The 19,235-nt window shown below is 39.5% G+C and overlaps 1 protein-coding gene across 5 annotated transcripts in view; it reads left to right on the top strand.

The window, feature by feature from the left end:
• The window catches only part of ndrg3a (ndrg family member 3a), a 51,716-nt gene that overhangs the window by 6,176 nt on the left and 26,305 nt on the right, over window positions 1–19,235 (top strand). For 3 of the 5 annotated variants that reach the window (XM_030133796.1, XM_030133793.1, XM_030133798.1), the window contains exon 2: window positions 19,152–19,235. In XM_030133796.1, the coding sequence (XP_029989656.1) occupies window positions 19,179–19,235 (57 nt within the window). In that variant the 5' untranslated portion in view covers window positions 19,152–19,178. Of the gene's footprint in view, window positions 1–6,732; window positions 6,743–19,137 lie in introns of all 5 variants that reach the window. The other 2 variants (XM_030133795.1, XM_030133794.1) reach the window with 2 other exon arrangements.

The following is a 19,235-nucleotide window of genomic DNA, read 5'->3' as shown; positions in this document are numbered from 1 at the left end:
AGGGTTAGCCCCTGTTTATGGTGTTAGCCCCTGTTTACGGTGTTAGCCCCTATTCACGGGGTTAGCCTCTGTTTACGGGGTTAGCCCCTGTTTACGGTGTTAGCCCCTGTGGACGGTGTTAGCCCCTATTTACGGGGTTAGCCTCTGTTTACGGGGTTAGCCTCTGTGTGTTGGTTCATGGTCCAGTATTAGTTTTAAATGTATAGACAGTTTGTGGGCTGAGAACACAAACACTTCTTAGAATGAACACACTTTCACCCATATGACCCACCTAATTCTGATATGCATGATGATATGATATTAGCATGTCGACCTGTGGAGAACCACAGGTTCTAGATCCTCTGATCCAGTTTAGTTCTTTATTTTCTTGGTGAATTCCTCGGTCATTTTCAGTTGAATAACCTCTCAGCTGACATGTCTGTTTCTGCACAGGAAATCTGACACCATGGCAGCGTGGCCCTATTGTTTCTGTTGCTAGGTAACCCGCTTCAATGATGATTCTATGATTCTGGCCATAGCAACATGATTGTAATGCTATTATATTCCAACATTACTAATATAGTCCAAAATATTGGTCTGATCAACTTACTGTTTTCACTACAAAAATACAGAAGTATGACAAACTGTAGCTGTACGGACACACACACACACACACACACACACACACACACACACACACACACACACACACACACACACAGTCCACCTCTCTTTTATAATATAAGATCATTGTTGAGCTGTACGTTCTATCCACTGAGGATGAACAGACGTTGGAGCACTGACTCCATCCCAGGTACCCTCATATGTGCACGTACACACTCTGGACTGAACATACGATACACATACAAAATTCATAATGCCGTCGTACACTTCTGTGTCTGACACGGCTCTAATGGATACACTGAGTTTCCAGTTTGCTGATGTGAAACATTAGTCCACCAGTGGAAAATCCTGCTGTAGTCCTCAGATTTATGGTGTTGGTGCAGTGACTTTAGTGTGGCCCTGGTAGTTAGGACATGGTTTCAGCATCCACACCAGTGTCTGACCAGCAGCGGACTGGGATGGAGGTGGAGCTGGAGCTGTGTGCTTTTTCATGTGAGAGGTGAACTGTGCTGATGATGCCAATAGATAGTCGGTTATAAATCAATACTGCAAATGCTGCTCTTTAATCTCATAAGACCATTAGCAGATAAAGTGCCCCCCAAAGGAATAATGTAATTCTTTAAAAGCCCTCTGAGAGTAATGAGAGAGGGGTCCTGAGCAGAGTGGTCCTCAGAATGTCCACCTCTATCTGCAGGACACAGTATATGAGCGGAGTGGTCCTTAGAATGTCCACCTCTGTCTGTAGGACACGGTATATGAGCGGAGTGGTCCTTAGAATGTCCACCTCTGTCTGTAGGACACGGTATATGAGCGGAGTGGTCCTTAGAATGTCCACCTCTGTCTGTAGGACACGGTATATGAGCAGAGTGGTCCTCAGAATGTCCACCTCTATCTGCAGGACACGGTATATGAGCGGAGTGGTTCTTAGAATGTCCACCTCTATCTGCAGGACATGGTATATGAGCAGAGTGGTTCTTAGAATGTCCACCTCTGTCTGTAGGACACAGTGTCTGTCCAGTGGACTGTACTGTCATGGCCACTGTTGGTCGTGTGAATGTTGATGCTTATTTGTGCAACTGAAATTTTCCCCAGTTCTGCAGAAGTCCAGAGGTCACAGTCTGGTTTGGTAGATTTTTGGCATGTCAGAGTGGAGGCTGGGGGGTGGAGGGGTGTGGGGGTGGGGGGTCTCTGCTAATGAACTAGACTACAGTGGCTAATCTGTCTGAAAAATCATATGATGGAACTTACTTCATGGAGGGTATGCAAATGATATCTTTTTATTTTGTTTAAAATACACCTAGGTCAAGGTGAGGTCATTCTATAAGCCTTTTGTGTTTCTGATCTCACCGGCACATTTTCGTACCCTTCTTTCTACCAAGAGAGATATGTACATGTATTTGTCATTATTTTATATTTGTATGTGTAAATAAATAAATATCGACATATGATGATGTGTTAGGTTATAGTCATGATCCACACTCTGAACCATAGTTTTTTCTTTTATGTTACAACTTGATTCTAGATAGCAGAGGTGGTACAAACCCTCTTTTTTTTTTTGGGGGGGGGGGGGGTTGTTGTTGTTGTTGTGTTTTATTTTTGCTTAATTTTGAACCGATATGAAACAAACCTCACTGAAGTAAACAGTGCACAGTCTGTAGAGACAGGAGCTGATAGAAAACTTTACAAACTCAGTGAGCAGAGCAGTGCTTCAGTAGAGGTTGATTGACGTTCACACAGCAGGTCTTAATGCACAATTCAGATTTTTTCTTGAAATTTGATTTTTTTTTTTTTTTGTGCTCGTTCATATTACTCGTTAAATAGGTTTAGTGCTGTTCAAACTGTCTTTAACAAATTGGATACAGGTCACATTTGTCTGCAGTCTGAACGTGGCCTTAGTGTTCTCATCTTAATCTACTCACACTGGGGGTAAGTGTTTCCTACCAATCATACCTGTTACCACCGACTGTTTTTTTACAGTTATCTTGGTGATCAGATCCATATTTATTTATGTATCATTACTTTGACTTGGATGTTCAGTGACATGTGCCATTTAATTGTCTGTTGTCTTTTCTTCCTCCAAACTATTGTTCATATTGACATTGTAAGAAGTCGATCAACCTCTCATGGAGTTTTCCCTTGGCTTCCAAATTGCTCAGGTGGTTTGTGGGTAATGACATTCCTAATTTAGTTAAACTCAGTTCCATAGTCATGGGGTGTGGAGTTCCTCTCACAACAAAACTGAATGTTAATATAAATAAAATGTCAGTGTAGGTCATTTTTCTTACTGTGTCTGCACAAAAGGGTAGAAAAAACATCCAAAAATGTTTGAAACAAAGCTTATTCCACTGCAGTGGGTCCAACTGCATGAACCACATATAATCCAAAGGCATTTTCCATGAATTAGTGTCGCTGCTGCTCAGAATGGCCTAGTTGCTGTATTACCTACATCGGTACGGTCTTCTCTACAGCCACCACATTATTACTGTCATGTGCAGGGCTGTAAGAAAATATCGGTTCCACAATATATCGCGATATTTCACTTCATGGTACTGTATCGATATTAAAAAGTACTGTATCGATATTCTTTCAGTATTTATTCAAATGCAGACATGGCGGAGATTCATTTTTGTTTTTTGTTTTTCTTTTTTATTTATCATGCTCTTTTATTTCTATATTCATGTGGGTATTTTACTCTTTTATTTCTATATTTACATGGGTATTTTGCTCTTTTGTTTGTATAATACAAAAGTAGCATTGTGATATTACAGGTCATATACATGTAGTTTTTTTTAAAACTGATAATGGTTATTTCAAGCATCCTAAAAGCACTTTTTACTGTCTGAAAGAGGCAAATGTTAGTTTTTTTTGGGTATTGGGAATTCACAAAAATAATGTTCTGATGTTGGATGATACAGGGACTGAACACTATGTATTCTTTTCGCAATAGAATACAAACATTTAAGCAGGATCTTAAACTGTAATGTCTGCAAAACATTATTTACTTATTTATTTGTGGGTTTTTTTGTACTGGTAAAGCCGAATGTTAAAACATTATTTATCCAAATGCTGCACTTCAGGTTCTTCCAGGAAATTATCTTTTTAAAAAAATATCAACTTGTTAACAGTATCGTGATATATCGTATTGCAATCCTCGTATTGGTAATTGTATCGTATCGCCAGATTCTTGCCAATACACAGTCCTAGTCATGTGTCCACTCTTGTCAGTCGCAGCCATCTCAGAATCCTTTTCTCTAACAGTTTTGAATTACTTTTTTTTTTGCTCAGTCTTATTGAAGCCATCATCTGTGACAGCAGCTTTTGTCTCCATCCATTTCTGCTGTAAATGCTTTGGATGACAGTCTGAAGTCGGGCTTTACTTCATTTCCTCAGTGACACAAAAACATGTCACACCAAAGTACTTGGTTAGTCCACTTTAATCTGCAGGAGGTAGTTTAAAGTGGACTAACCAAGCACTTTTATTACTAACAGACTCCAAAAAATCACTGATGCTGCAAACACATGATCCAAAGCCAATAATGTATAATAAAACACATCAGATAAGTCACCCATGATAGAGTCTCATCAGGTCTTTAAACAGCTGTTCTACTTTAAAGGATGGATGACAAACACAAGGGAATTCCTTAAGACACAGATGTACGTACTGTGAGTGAACACCATGGAACAGATGGAAGGTCATGTGACCACCAGTCTGTGCATCGATAGTATTCACTGTGAAGGTGTTAGAGCGTCACAGCAGCTCTTTAACCAGTTATATGTGTAGTATCCACGTCCACTCCAAGTCCAACCTCAACAGTGTTTTTAATCACACATTTTGAATTGTGTCTGACCAGAGGCCAAGGATATTAAAAGGGGAAAGAAACAACATTTTGCCGTTTAGGTTCTTCTTCACTGGTTTTGGTTCTTCTTTGCTGTTTTTCTAGCATTTTTCTTGGCGGAGCTCCCCCTACAGTTTAGGAGTACATATTTACTGTCGTAAAACCCACCGTTAATCCTCTCACTCCAATCATGTGCGTTATGTTTTCAATGAAGCCGGCAACGAGAAGGCAAAAAATAGTGATCAAATACGGTACTGGAGTGGAGCGGAATGGGAAACTTTAGGAGGACATTGAAGTTTCAGACATTTGTTTTCACTCCACACTGCTCTTAAGCTCTGCGGCTAACGTTAGCAGCTCTGTCTGCAGCCACTAGCACCTCACTGCTAACGTTAGCCGCACAGCTTATGAGCTAAACGGTGGCCTGAGGCTCCATCTGCAGCCGCTAGCACCATGCCGCTAATGTTAGTTAGTTCATGAGTGTACAGTGATGCCCTGGTGTTCTACTGGACATCTTAGGAACTCTTTTGTTCCTGCTGTTGTGTGTTTTTATAATGAGAACTTTATTTGAATTTGCTCTTGGGCTGTTGCCCTGATGTTCTAAGGGTCTGTAACTGAGTCCATAGTGATGTTGTGTTTTTTGTTCTGTGTGATGAGTGTTACTGATTCCATGTTATCTCTGTCATCGTAAACACCTGTGAAATGAAGGCATGACTTGTGTTTATAGTTTACCAGCGGTACCTGGCTGTAGGTGTGTTTGTGTGGTAGTGCCGCAAACCGTGACGTTTCTCACAAGACATGAGATCTTGGATGAGATCTAGGCTCCAGGGATGGTACTGAAAAGTTGAAAGTGGCATATTTGGCCCTAGAGGCGCTAGTGGGTAGGGGGAGGGGCTTCCATTCAACCCATAACAAGACATTTAACCATCACAACTACTCTCAAACTGTTCAATAAAGGTAAAAATGTTGTCGAGTTCTGCTTTAAATGTGTGACTGTGTGTTCAGATTTAGGTTTCCACTGAGGGAATGAGTCATTTATAGAAACACGACATTTATATTTATTAGCGCTTTTTATCCTGAAAGGATCAAATGAGGAGGTTGACATTGGAGAAGCAGGTGATTTCTTTTATCAGCTGTTCCAAAATAGCTTCTGTGGTTTTCATATCTTGACATTTCTTTGGTTTTCAGTCCGACTTGCTTTTACTTTTGTCTTGTATTCAGTGTACATGTCTGAGTTTATGCTGCGCAAACTCAGACTGACAATTCTGGTGTTTTTAAAGTTGTTTTACCCAGTGTTTTCATTTTGGTTTCTGTTCCAGAGGTTTGCCTCATGTAAGAATGAATCATTTGTTGACAGTCTTGACAGAGAAAGACATCAGAGAGATTTTTTTTTGTTGTATTTTCAAAAGGGGGAGAACTGATCTGTCCGCTTGTATCAGGAGAATCATAGACGCTGTAAGGAGGATGATGGCGCCTCAGGAGAGCAGTCTGTCATTTAATTAAGCAGACGCCGAGCATGGGAGCTGGGAGCGTCGGGGGGGTGTTTCTGTGTGTGTCAGCAGGGGACGTCTGTGCGATAGGTCAGAGTTTCCAGGACAAAAGAACAGACTCCAGGTCAGATTTCCTCCTCAGCTCCATGGTTTGCTTATAGAACAGACCAGTTCTATCTGATATTCATGTTGTTATTGAGCGGACAGGAGGGGAAGTGGGTGCTCAAATGCCAAACAAATGGATTTTCCTCTTCTAATTCTGTTACCAAACGTACCGGGTTGAGGCAATAATCTGGAACTGAGCTTTGTCACAGTCCATTAGCTTTACTCCAGTGTGGATTTTCGTCTCCGCAGACCAGCCTGTGTAAACACTGTCTTGGCCTGGATGCAAAAACTTTAAAGGAAGTGGAAGCTTTTGTTTTTTTTCATCTCTGGATGGAAAAGGGTCACAGTCTAAGGGTCATGTGTCACCCATGACTCTGCAGAAGCACAATGTTTCCACTGGTTGAAGGTCCTGCTGTGACTCTAGATCATGAAGAGGAGCGGACATGTATGTTAGACCAGTGGTTCCAACCTTTTTTACTCCTGACCCCATTTTAACATCACACATTACTGTCGACCCCAGACATTCGAAAGAGACTTTTTTTTTTTTTTTTGCTCAAATTAATTTGTTTTTGACCCTGTAATAGTTTTCTATCCTATGTTTCAAACACAGTGTAATTTTGGAGGACATTTAGTCTATATAATGTATATTATTCTGGACGGAGGCAGTAAAGCCAGGTGTAGATTACTGCACAAAGGGAGAGTTTGATTTTCCTTGGTCAGGATATGTACAGTCAGTCCAGCTTGGATTTACAAGGCTGACAATTAATACTGAACAAACAAGAACTCAAACTATGAATTATGAAAGAGCTGCAGCATCTGAAACTGACCACAATGAACATTTGACAGATAAACAGTACCACAGTGCTGCAGTTTCACACACAGTTTGTCTGCAATGGATGGGGATAGGCTCCATCAACTCGACACAGATTTGTATATGGAAGTTTTTCTTAAATTATTTTTATCAATTATTAGAAATTTCAGGCGACCCCATTTGAATTCCAGGCGACCCCACGTGGGGTCCCAATCCCAAGGTTGAAAAACACTGGGTTAGACACTCTGAATGGTGGGCTGTGAGGCAGTATCTGTGGAATTTGGTCTGTCCTATTTTCTTTGTGATGTGATGTTTGGTGAAGTGTTGACTGCAGTGAGGCTACGGTGGAGGACATGTTGAATTCCTCTGTTGAGAATATGAACGGGACAATTTGGAGAAGAAATGAAGCTGGCATGTTTGTCTGTAGTGATTTGGTTTTGACTCATGAATGAACAATGTTTGGTGAAGAGTAGGTATGAGCCAAAAAACAGATCACAATCAAAATGTTAAAGTAAATTAATCTATTATGAAGTAGGTCTGTAAGAAAATATTGGTTCTGCAATATATTGTGATATTTCATTTCAAAATACTGTATCGATATTAAAAAGTACTGTGTCAATATTTTTAGGTATTTATTCAAATGCAGATATTGTGGAGGTTCATTTTTGTTTTTTTGTTTCTATTTTATTTATTATTATTTAACACTCTTTTATTAAAAAATGTTAGTTCCTGCGTTGGGTTGCACAAAAATAATGTTCTGATGTTAGTTCTGAACTAATAGAATATGAACATTTGAACAGGATCTTAAACTGTAATGTCTGTAAAACATAATTTAAGTTTGAACACAGGAACATTTTGTGATATAGCATTAGATCCTGTTGTGATCAAATAAAAATGTGTTTAGTATTTGTGCATATTTCTGGTGTAATTCAATTCTACAAGAAAATAATCATTTAAAAAAAAAAAGAAACAAAAAATTGCCTTTTTAACAGTATCGTATCATGATCCTAGTATTGTGATTTGTATCGTATCACCAGATTCTTGCCAATGCACGCCCCTATTATGAATGTCAAATCATTATTTTATTTAACATGAAAAGCTGATCTGTGCCTGTAAAAATGCTGGGCAAACCAATGAACCAGTGGTGTCAAACTCCGGTCCTCGAGGGCCGATATCCTGCATGTTTTAGGTATTTCCCTCTTCCATCACACCTGGAAGCTGTTACATCATTATCAGGCTTCTGTAGATCATGATGATGAGCTGATCATTAATTGAACCAGGTGTGCTGGAAGAGGGAAATACCTAAAACATGCAGGATGCCGGCCCTCAAGGTCTGGAGTTTGACACCCCTGCAATAAACCATAATTTGTTATAACTGGACAAATACAGTAAAACATTTCACAGACTTTAGGTGGAAAGTTCTGGTGGACTAACTGAGCCTGTAAACACCAGAGTGCTGCAGGGTCATGGATCTGTGGGTTAGACTGTACATTATCGTCACCACTGATTCTGAGAATTAAAGTCAGTGGGATGGAACCCACATCTGCAGCTTCACCATATTTAAGTCTCATGTCCAAAAAACATCTGGAAATGTCTTTACATCATCACTATTTCTTCTTTGTTGGTTGAGCAGATTAGGTGCTACACTTACATATTTTCTTTTTTAAATTCAAATTTTTATTTGATTTTGTTCTGGAAAATGTACACCTTTTACATTCACATACAAATATAACATAATATTATTTTTCTATATATATATATATTTTTTTTTTTTCAGAGAAGAATAAAACAGTCTATCTGTACATTTATTTTCCTGTGTATATATCCAGTGCCTTCACTTCTTGTTTTCTTATCTCTTTTTTTTTTTCAACACACTTACATAATTGGAACTCTAATGGTCTCTAATGATTAGGTACATCACAGTTAAATTGATTGGAATTCTGTTTTTCCGTTCAATATTTTTATTGTTTTTCAAAACAGCAAAGTAACTCACAGGAATACAAAGTAGAAAAGAAAGAAAGAAATACAAAAAAGGATACAGAAAAGCCGGTGGTAGATGATACTGCATCACTGGTAAACTGACCTAGATTCCACACAGATTCCGAAAAAAAAGGGGAGTGACTTGTTACGGACCACTGTCCAGGCCATGGTCTTCATTGGTTGGAGCAGTATGGTCTAAAAATTGCTGCCAAATTACATTTTCCTTAATAACCAAGTAAGTAGGCATAAATTGTACTCATTAATCCCAGTATAGGCTGCAGTAGTCACAACAGGACTTCCTCACGTGAACGTGCATGTACGTACGTCTGAAATATTATCGAGCATTTATCAAACATAAAACCTACATGACTGGTATGAGCTGTCTTTGCAGAAGTGGTAAAAATAGTCAGACCTTTGTTTTAGAACAAAGATTCATGGATTTCAGAGTCTGCTTTATAGTGAGAACTAAGACATTTGAACAACACAAAATGCTCAATTACATGTCTAAGAAAATGAGGTCGAAGTAACTGTACTGTTCCTGCTTCATCTGTGGTGGACGTTAATAAAACCCACAGAAATAAGGTGAACACATGGTCCACATCATTGACAGTAGATGTTTTTACTGTAAGCAAAGTGATTTAGACAGATTCATCCCTGGATGAACCTCTGCTGATTGGAGTTTTAAGTCATCTTTTTTTTTTTTTTTTTTTAGTTATTGTGAGAGGCTGGTTAATGGTTTTAAGTTAAAGTCCATTTCAGACCAAAGGTTGATCACAAAACAAAATATATTGTCTTTAGTTTTTTTTGCAGTATATATTCCTTGTGCTGACCAATGAACTATATTTTCATTTTCAGATGTCTGTTTTGAAGACTGTCTGAAATGCAACAATATATGTATTTTTCTTTCTTTTACCTACTTTTTACTTGAGTTGTTTGGCCACAGTTTTTTTTTTTTTACTCAGATGCAGTAACTTGTAGTATCCAAACTGAACCATTAGATTCCAGTATGTGACTGAATTACTTAACTTAACTTAACTTATAGAATCAGTAGTATATCAGTGGAGCCAAACTAAACTTTGTTTTAGTGGTCCAGTGTTCTGAGCACACATACAGTACATACAGCACACAGTATGGGACATTTTCAGTTCTAGTATTACCCTGATATTCAACTGTTTTCATCCATGACAGGTTTTCCTCCTGTTTCTCTGCTTTATTACAGTAGACTCCAACTCCCATAAACAACAGAAGTGATGTGGGAATAAGAAGGAACAAAGTGGTGACCGTTGCAGTCCCCCACCCCCACCCCCACCCCCACGCCTTCACTGTCAACACTTATGATTTGAAGTCACAGTCACTGTTCTCATTCACCTTTTATTCTGCTACAGATCATATCCAGCCACAAAAAACAGAAAAGCAACAGAGCAAAAGTATAGACATCTGTTACCAGGGTAGTTTTCAACTCATTTCATCATTTGTCTTTCAAGATTCAAGATTCTTTATTGTCATTCAACATATGACATATATAACATGTGAAACACAATTCTGATCCAGTGAAGCAAGGCTGACATTTGAAAAGACAAAAATAGACAAAAACACACATATTTAAATAGACAAAAACACACAGTTTAAATTGACAAAAACACACAATTTTATTTATTTTTTAATATAGAAAACAAAAGTAGAGTGCAGATAATATAATAATAAATAATGGGCATAGAAGGTGAGGAGAATGACTAGAAAATGTATTTGTAAAACCATATTATTGCACACTGTAATTGTGATAAAACTGGATGGAAATTGCACAGTGTATGTGTGTGTTACACATAAATGAAACTGCTTTGGGTGAGTTATTGTTCCATTATGGTTTAAGTTTTATAGTTGGTCTAGTTCTACTCTGTCCGTGTGCAAGATAACTCAAAAAGTTCTGGGCAGATTTGGTTGAAAATTTCAGGAAATGTTGATACTGGCACAAGGAACAAATGATTACATTTTGGTGGTGATCAGGGGGTGGGGGGGGCACTGATCAGCCTTGGCGGAGGTATACGCTCTCCGAGTGCTTTTCTAGTTTCATTCTGTTTTTAACTCTTCTTTCCAAACCGTGGGGCTGAGGCAGTGTGTCTATACAGTACATCTAGACCTGAGTCAGTTAATATGAGGTCACAGAGGCTGAACGCATGGTTTCACAGGTCAACATGAAGTAAAGGAGGTCAGAGTGAAAGTTCTGTGAGGTGAACAGTGATGACAATCAAGAACCTGTTCACTGTTGTTTTAGAAATAAAGAGAGAAGCTGACTCATCAAAAAAACTAGAGCAGGGCTGTTGAATGAGTTTTCCTCTAGGTTCCACATTCAGCCCAGTTTGATCTACAGTGGACCAATAAAATACAATAACATAATAATCTATCAATAATGACAACTTATTCTGTTTGTTTTAGTGCAATAAAAAACATTAAATTTTGAAAATATTTACATTTACAAACTATCCCTTCACAAAAAAGATGTGAATTACCTGAAAGAACTGAAATTTCATAAGAAAAATAAGTGCAATTACACCTCAACTTATTTATACATGTGAATTACACACAATATTAACACAAACATGTGGTAGCAGGCAGAATATTGTTAAAAGTTTGGAACTAAAATAAGAACACTTTCTACTATATTACATCTCAGCTTATTATGAACCCAATGTACAGATCCCAGTGGATCCACAAATGAACCAAACATTTAAGAACAGGCAGAATATTGGTGCAATTTTACAGAATGTTCTTCAGACATTTCAGGTTGTTCATGTTATTCATATTCTATTGGTATAGGATAGTTAGTAAATAAATATTTTCATAATGTACTGTTATTTTTTTCCACATTAACTACATTTTCATTATTTCTAGGTTATTACGCTGTTCTTTTACTAGATCCCATTGGTCTGTTTGTGGAACTGGAACTAAAACCAGTTGGACATCCTTGACTGTTAATACCTCAGTGTCATTTTTGCGCTTCACAAATTCATTCCAGGGGTCAGAGTGGACCCTTTGGTGGGTCGGTTTTTGGCCGCATGTTTGACACCCCTGGACTAAAGGGATGGTCAGTATCAGTATCAGAGCTGGGGTCTTAGGATGTTTTGTCAGGATGACTGAGTGTCCAAGGTGAGATGGAAATGGACAGACACAGAGAGAGAGAGAGAGTGCATGAGAGGGAGAAGTAAAGAAAAGTGTGAGGAGTGGGGGGTGCACTCATTGATCAGTGGGTCTTGTGTGCTGACATGGCAGCCACAGGACTCCTTTTAGTTGGCAGACACACCACAGAGCTGCTGCAGGTGCTTTGGCTCATGCTTTTGTTGTCCATATTCTGTTGAAGTTCTGCCTCAGCGTTAAGGTAAGGGCATGTCCTGTTTCTGATGAGCCTTAGACACAGAAGGATGAGTGTGATGGGGACTGTAGCTGTTTCCAGAGGAGGGGGCGGCTTTGGCTCAGGAGGTAGAGTGGTCATCCAATAACCGAAGGGTTGGTGGTTCAAATCCCACTCTGTCCTAGTCATGTGCTGCTGTGTCCTTGGGCAAGACACTTCACCCTCCAGTGCTGCTACCCACACTGGTGTATGAATGTGTATGAATGCACAGTGGTGGATCCACTGGATGCATTTTGAGTATGCATTCATAGCAGTGCACTATATAAATCTGATCCATTATTATTGTTACAAGTTCTGCATTTGTTGAAGCAGCTGATTTCCACCTGTCATCCTAAATCCCCAGGTGAGGTGTCACAGTTGAACACCTCCTATAGTGCCCCAATTGAACACCTCCTACAGTGTCCCAGTTGAACACCACCTACAGTGTCCCAGTTGAACACCTTCTATAATAGTGTCACAGTTGAACCCCTCCTATAGTGTCCTAGTTGAACACCTCCTATAGATTCACAGTTGAACACCCTCTATAATAGTGTCCCAGTTGAACACCTCCTATAGATTCACAGTTGAACACCTTCTATAATAGTGTCACAGTTGAACACCTCCTATAGATTCACAGTTGAACACCTTCTATAATAGTGTCACAGTTGAACACCTCCTATAGTGCACCAATTGAACACCTCCTATAGTGCCCCAGTTGAACACCTCCTATAGATTCACAGTTGAACACCTCCTATAATAGTGTCACAGTTGAACACCTCTTATAATAGTGTCCCAGTTGAACACCTTCTATAATAGTGTCCCATTGAACACCTCCTGTAGATTCACAGTTGAACACCTTCTATAATAGTATCACAGTTTACCACCTCCTATAGTGTCCCAGTTGAACACCTCCTATAATAGTGTCCCAGTCGATCACCTTCTATAATAGTGTCACAGTTGACCACCTCCTATAATAGTGTCACAGTTGAACACCTCCTATAATAGTGTCACAGTTGAACACCTCTTATAATAGTGTCCCAGCTGAACACCTTCTATAATAGTGTCCCATTGAATACGTCCTGTAGATTCACAGTTGAACACCTCCTATAATAGTATCACAGTTTACCACCTCCTATAGTGTCCCATTGAACACCTCCTATAATAGTGTCCCAGTCGATCACCTTCTATAATAGTGTCACAGTTGACCACCTCCTATAATAGTGTCACAGTTGAACACCTCCTATAATAGTGTCACAGTTGAACACCTCCTATAATAGTGTCCCAGTTGAACACCTCCTATAGTGTCCCAGTTGATCACCTTCTATAATAGTGTCACAGTTGAACACCTCCTATAATAGTGTCACAGTTGAACACCTCCTATAATAGTGTCACAGTTGAACACCTCCTATGATAGTGTCACAGTTGACCACCTCCTATAATAGTGTCACAGTTGAACACCTCCTATAATAGTGTCCCAGTTGAACACCTCCTATAGTGTCCCAGTTGATCACCTTCTATAATAGTGTCACAGTTGACCACCTCCTATAATAGTGTCACAGTTGAACACCTCCTATAATAGTGTCACAGTTGAACACCTCCTATAATAGTGTCACAGTTGAACACCTCCTATGATAGTGTCACAGTTGAACACCTCCTATAGTCTCACAGTTGAACACCTCCTGTAGTCTCACAGTTGAACACCTCCTATAGTCTCACAGTTGAACACCTCTGATAGTGTTGTGCTGGTCCGTGGCTGTAGTGAAGGAAGGCTGACCTTTGGTGCGTAGAACGGGCCTGGTGTGTTTCCTGTCACACACTCTGTCTCTGCTGTCATTTTTGTCTGGCTGAGCCCCTTGTGGGTCGCTGCTTCACATGATATTTAGCGCTGAGCTGAAACCCTGCTGGCAGCTACACGCCGAGCCGGGAACAGGACCTGAAGAACAACAGACCAGGGAACTAATACAGAGCCTCCTGTAGTTTGTGTGTGTCGACTGTTCTGTTGGTGGAAAATAGAGGAAAATGTGCTTTAATGTGGGGGGAGTCCACCACACCAGGCTAGAGGGACTCGTTCTACATCATTAGCTCCATCGTTCACAATATTAATACGGTGAAAATATAGGACAAACCCTGTAAGCCATACAGTTCCAAACAGAATTTATCGTTCCTCATCTGTTCAGACGCACTTACATAAAACCTCAGTGTTCTGCACGGCTCAGTGGGGTTTTTGGGATGGAGAGGGGCAAACGACGCTGAAAGCACATGTTTGAGACTCAATTTATAGATTCATTTCTACCATGATTCTATTCCCCTTCGTGTGTGTCCTTTGGGGCTAGCCCAGCTTTGAATAAACATCAGCAACCAGTTTTTGTCTCTATGGCAACACCAGCTGAACAGTGAGCTGGTGCAGAGTAGGCAGGAAAGTGTGGCACTGGATGTTTCTGAGTGGATCTGGGGTGAAGGAGGGATGGGGTCCACTCAGGTCCCAGGAGGGCACTTATTTTCATTTTCATTTATTTCGTTCATGTTTGTGCATTTCATCAGCAGACATTCACTAATCATCAGGTGAACAAACATGTACATACCCATGTTTAAAAAGGAGTGGGATGAAGAAAAGCTGATATTTCCTGTCCTCTTCTGAATAATAATAGCCTTAATGGTTAGCGATACACAACTAGCTATAAAGTCAGACAAACCAAACAAAATACATCCAAAGATGATACAGAATGAATACAAAACCAAGTGCAAAACTACATATCCAGGAAGTACAAAACAAACAAAACAGGTTTATATATACCTAACGAAATGATGCAAAACAATTACAATCCCAGACCAAAATAAGCAAATAAATATGTCACAAGATGCAAAACAAATACGCAGCAAAATGTAAAAACGTATAACTGTTCATATGATCTCATTGTGTTGGTGTTTGTGAGTCCTGGGGGTAACTCAGTATCAGGGGTCATCAGGGTTAGGCTGTGAAACCTACCCTGTCAGTCTGTCACTTGGTCTAAGCTTACCCTGACCCTGTCTCCCTTAACACCTCAATTACCCGGTTAGCCGGCTACAATTAAAGCAGCTTTTTTCCTCCATCCCATTTCTGTGGCAGCCTGAGGAAGTATTGGATTGATCCGGCCAATATGATCAATCCGCTCAAGCACGCAGACTATTTGTTTTTCCTTATTTCCTTGTGCATTTGTCTAAATATTTTTTCGTTCCACCCTTGAGCCGGATTTGTCAGCAGGGATTTTGCCGGGCATGTTTTCACTCCCCATGCTGATGTCTGAGCGTTTCCAACACTCAATATTGTTGTTTCTTTTCTTTTTTTTTCATTTTTTTATGTAATTTGTGGATTGTGCTCAGTTGTACCCATCTGCTTCCTCTGGTTGTTTCCAAGCAAGGCACAATCTGGTGCCAGAGTAGAATGACCTGTGACCGCATTCATGCGTCAGTAGGATGATGTCTGTGCAGACCTGAGCAGGAAAAGTCATGAGGGTATAACAGCCATGTTGTCAGTTCTGCTGTCAGTATGTTCTGCCGACAGTATGTTCTGCTGTCGGTATGTTCTGCTGTCTGTTCTGCTGTCGGTATGTTCTGCAGTCGGTATGTTCTGCTGTCGTACATCATGATGTCGGTATGTTCTGCTGTCGTACGTTCTGATGTCGGTATGTTCTGCAATATATTGCAATATTTCATTTCACAATACTGTATCAATATTAATAGTGTTGTTTCAGTATTTTTTCTAGGTATTTATTCAAATGCAGATATTGTGGAGGTTAATTTTTTTTTGTTTGTTTATATTTTATTTATTATTATTTAACACTCTTTTATTAAATAATGTTAGTTCCTTTGTTGGAATTGCACAAAAATAATGTTCTGATGGTAGTTCTGAACAAATAGAATATGAACATTTGAACAGGATTTTAAACTGTAATGTCTGTAAAACATAATTTAAGTTTTGACAGGAACTTTTTGTGATATAGAATTAGATCCTGTTGGGATCAAACAAAAATGTGTTTAGTATTTGTGCAGATTTCTGGTGTAATTCCATTCTTCCAGGAGATAATCTTTTAAAAAAGAAACAAAACCAATAAAAAATATGCCCTTTTAACAGTATCATGATATATCATATCGTGATCCTAGTATTGTGATTTGTATCTTATCACCAGATTCTTGCCAATACACAGCTCTAGTCGGTATGTTCTGCTGTGGGTATGTTCTGCTGTTGGTTCTGCTGTGGGTATATTCTGCTGTGGGTACGTTCTGCTGAGGGTACGTTCTACTGTTGGTATGTTCTGCTGTCAGTATGTTCTGCTGTCAATATGTTCTATGTTCTGCTGTTGGTGTGTTCTATGTTCTGCTGTCGATATGTTCTATGTTCTGCTATCGGTATGTTCTGCTGTCAGTACATATGTTCTGCCGTCAGTATGTTCTGCTGTCAGTACATATGTTCTGCTGTCAGTATGTTCTATGTTCTGCTGTCGGTATGTTCTGCTGTCGGTATGTTCTGCTATCAGTATGTTCTGCCGTCGGTATGTTCTGCCATTGGTATGTTCTGCTCTCAGTACATAGGTTCTGCTGTTGGTATGTTCTGCCATTGGTATGTTCTGCTGTCAGTACATAGGTTCTGCTGTCGGTATGTTCTTCTGTTGGTATGTTCTGCTGTCGGTACGTTCCGCTGTGTTCTGCTATCGGTTGACAGGTAGACTCATGACTAGCTAAGCCTGAAGGTCATCTGAAACTACCAGTCCCAAGGTCATTCCAGGGGTTGGCTTTGACTTGGGAAGCGCTTTAAGCCCCTCCCCCATCTGGTAAGCCCCCCTGTCTTTCCATTTTTTCTGCGTCATCTGCATCTGTTCTGATCTATGTGGTTTAACGGTATGGGGGCTGGGTGTGGAACCGTGTAGAGCTTATTCCAGTTGTAAGCGTTGACCTAGAAGAGGCAGAGGCTCCATCTGCTGCTCTGTGCAACATGAGCCCCCGTCCTGGACACAGCCAGGTAATTCAACACCACTTCCTGTCCTCACCTTGTGCAAACAGGCAAGGCCACCGAGGTACCATTTCAGGGAAAGTGGGGGAGGGGACGTTTTGGTGTCAGTGTTCCTCCGTAATTATGTGCGGGGACAAACGACCAGGCTCAAGGGGAAAACAAATGAGGTGGGCTTCCCAGTGTCTTGTTAAACATGGTCCGTTCAGGTTTGTGTGTTTGTGTGTGTGGGTTCGAACATATTGAGGAAAGTGCCTTGCTCTGCCCACCAGCTGACTCTGGTGTCACCAGTACATACAGTCAAGAACCTGAGGCCCAGCTTGGGTCCTGTCGGGTCACATAGTGCTCTTCAATTACATGAGGAGGTCGTCTTCCTGTGATTTGATTGGTGTTAAATAAATGTGGTGATTTTCAAGCACCTGAAAAGGCCTTGGACTGAATCATCCTCATCAATATTCTGTTTAAATTATGTCTTCAGTACATACTCTATTCACTTCAAACCTGAGGACGGTGCAGAGTTAAAATCAGGACAAGAAAAGGATGTCACTTTCTCATAGTCCATAATCCATCTTTTCAAACCTTATTTTATACTTCTGAAAAACCAACCAATGAAAAGCAGCAGGGAAACTGTTCTAAGGGATGGATTTGTAGAATACAATGTGAGGAACCGTCTGGTAATGGAGACGGAAACAAATGGAACAGGGAAAGCACCTGTGGTTCAAGCAGTGATCATCCATTTTATTGATGATGTTAATGCTATTTTTAGAGGCAGAAGAATCACCAACAGACGTGGAAAAAGGATCATTTGAAAATCTGTAGATTGGAAACTGGATGATTAAAATCCTCAAAAGATTTGATATGAATGTATGTGGATATTGATGATTAATAAATTTATTGAATATAGAAGATCTTTACTGCGTTTAACCTCATTTCAGGGTTTGTTTCGTTTATATTTGTTCCTGCTTGTGTCCACGTTTTGGACATAAAGTATGTAGAGATACATCCAGGTGACTAGGGGTGTAAGAAAATATCAGTTCTGCAATATATCGTGATATTTCATTTCACAATACTGTATCAATATTAAAGTACTATATCGATATTTTTAGGTATTTATTCAAAAGCAGATATTGTGGAGGTTCATTTTTGTTTTTTTTGTTTCTATTTATTATTATTTAACACTCTTTTATTAAATAATGTTAGTTCCTTTGTTGGGACTGCACAAAAATAATGTTCTGATGTTAGTTCTGAACTAAGAGAATATGAACATTTGAACAGGATCTTAAACTGTACTGTCTGTAAAACATAATTTAAGTTTTGGCAGGAATATTTTGTGATATAGCATTAGATCCTGTTGTGATCAAATAAAAATGTGTTTAGTATTTGTGCATATTTCTGGTGTAATTTAATTCTTCAAGGAAATAATTTTAAAACAAGACACAAAAAATTGCCTTTTTAACAGTATCATGATATATTGTGATATATCGTATTGTGATTCTAGTATTGTGATTTATATCGTATCGCCAGATTCTTACCATACACCCCTACATGTAACCTCACACACCCCAAAATATTCATATACTGATTAACTTTATTAAACCTCAGGAGTGAATTCAGTGTCCATCCACACCAGAAAAGAATTAAACAATACTGTTTAAAGATCAATCAGATTCTCACTAATATAATTTACTCTTAGCCTTCTGGAGGGTGACACATGTGAAGTTCAATCATAATGATCTAATAATAAATCAATTACAGTGGTCGGTTTGACCTGGACCCACATGATCACTATGAATAAATTCCATTGCATGTTGTTCCGTGTTGAATTGCTTTATTAAATGCCATACGTGTCTTGTTTCTTCCTTTTTGAACATATGTGTTTGTGCATTTATAATACTATTTTTGCCCACATTGATCCTCATACTAAGTGAATATAATGTGTGTCATTTTCCTTTTTGGACAGAGTGGTGTTCAGTGACCAGACAGGAAGATGGATGAGCTGCAGGACGTACAGCTGACTGAGATCAAGCCCCTGCTGACCAATAAG

The sequence above is a fragment of the Sphaeramia orbicularis genome, chromosome 5, assembly GCF_902148855.1.
Source record: "Sphaeramia orbicularis chromosome 5, fSphaOr1.1, whole genome shotgun sequence".
Lineage (NCBI taxonomy): Eukaryota > Metazoa > Chordata > Actinopteri > Kurtiformes > Apogonidae > Sphaeramia > Sphaeramia orbicularis.
Note: the sequence above shows the minus strand (reverse complement) of the source record. Positions and strands in the feature narration are given on the sequence as shown.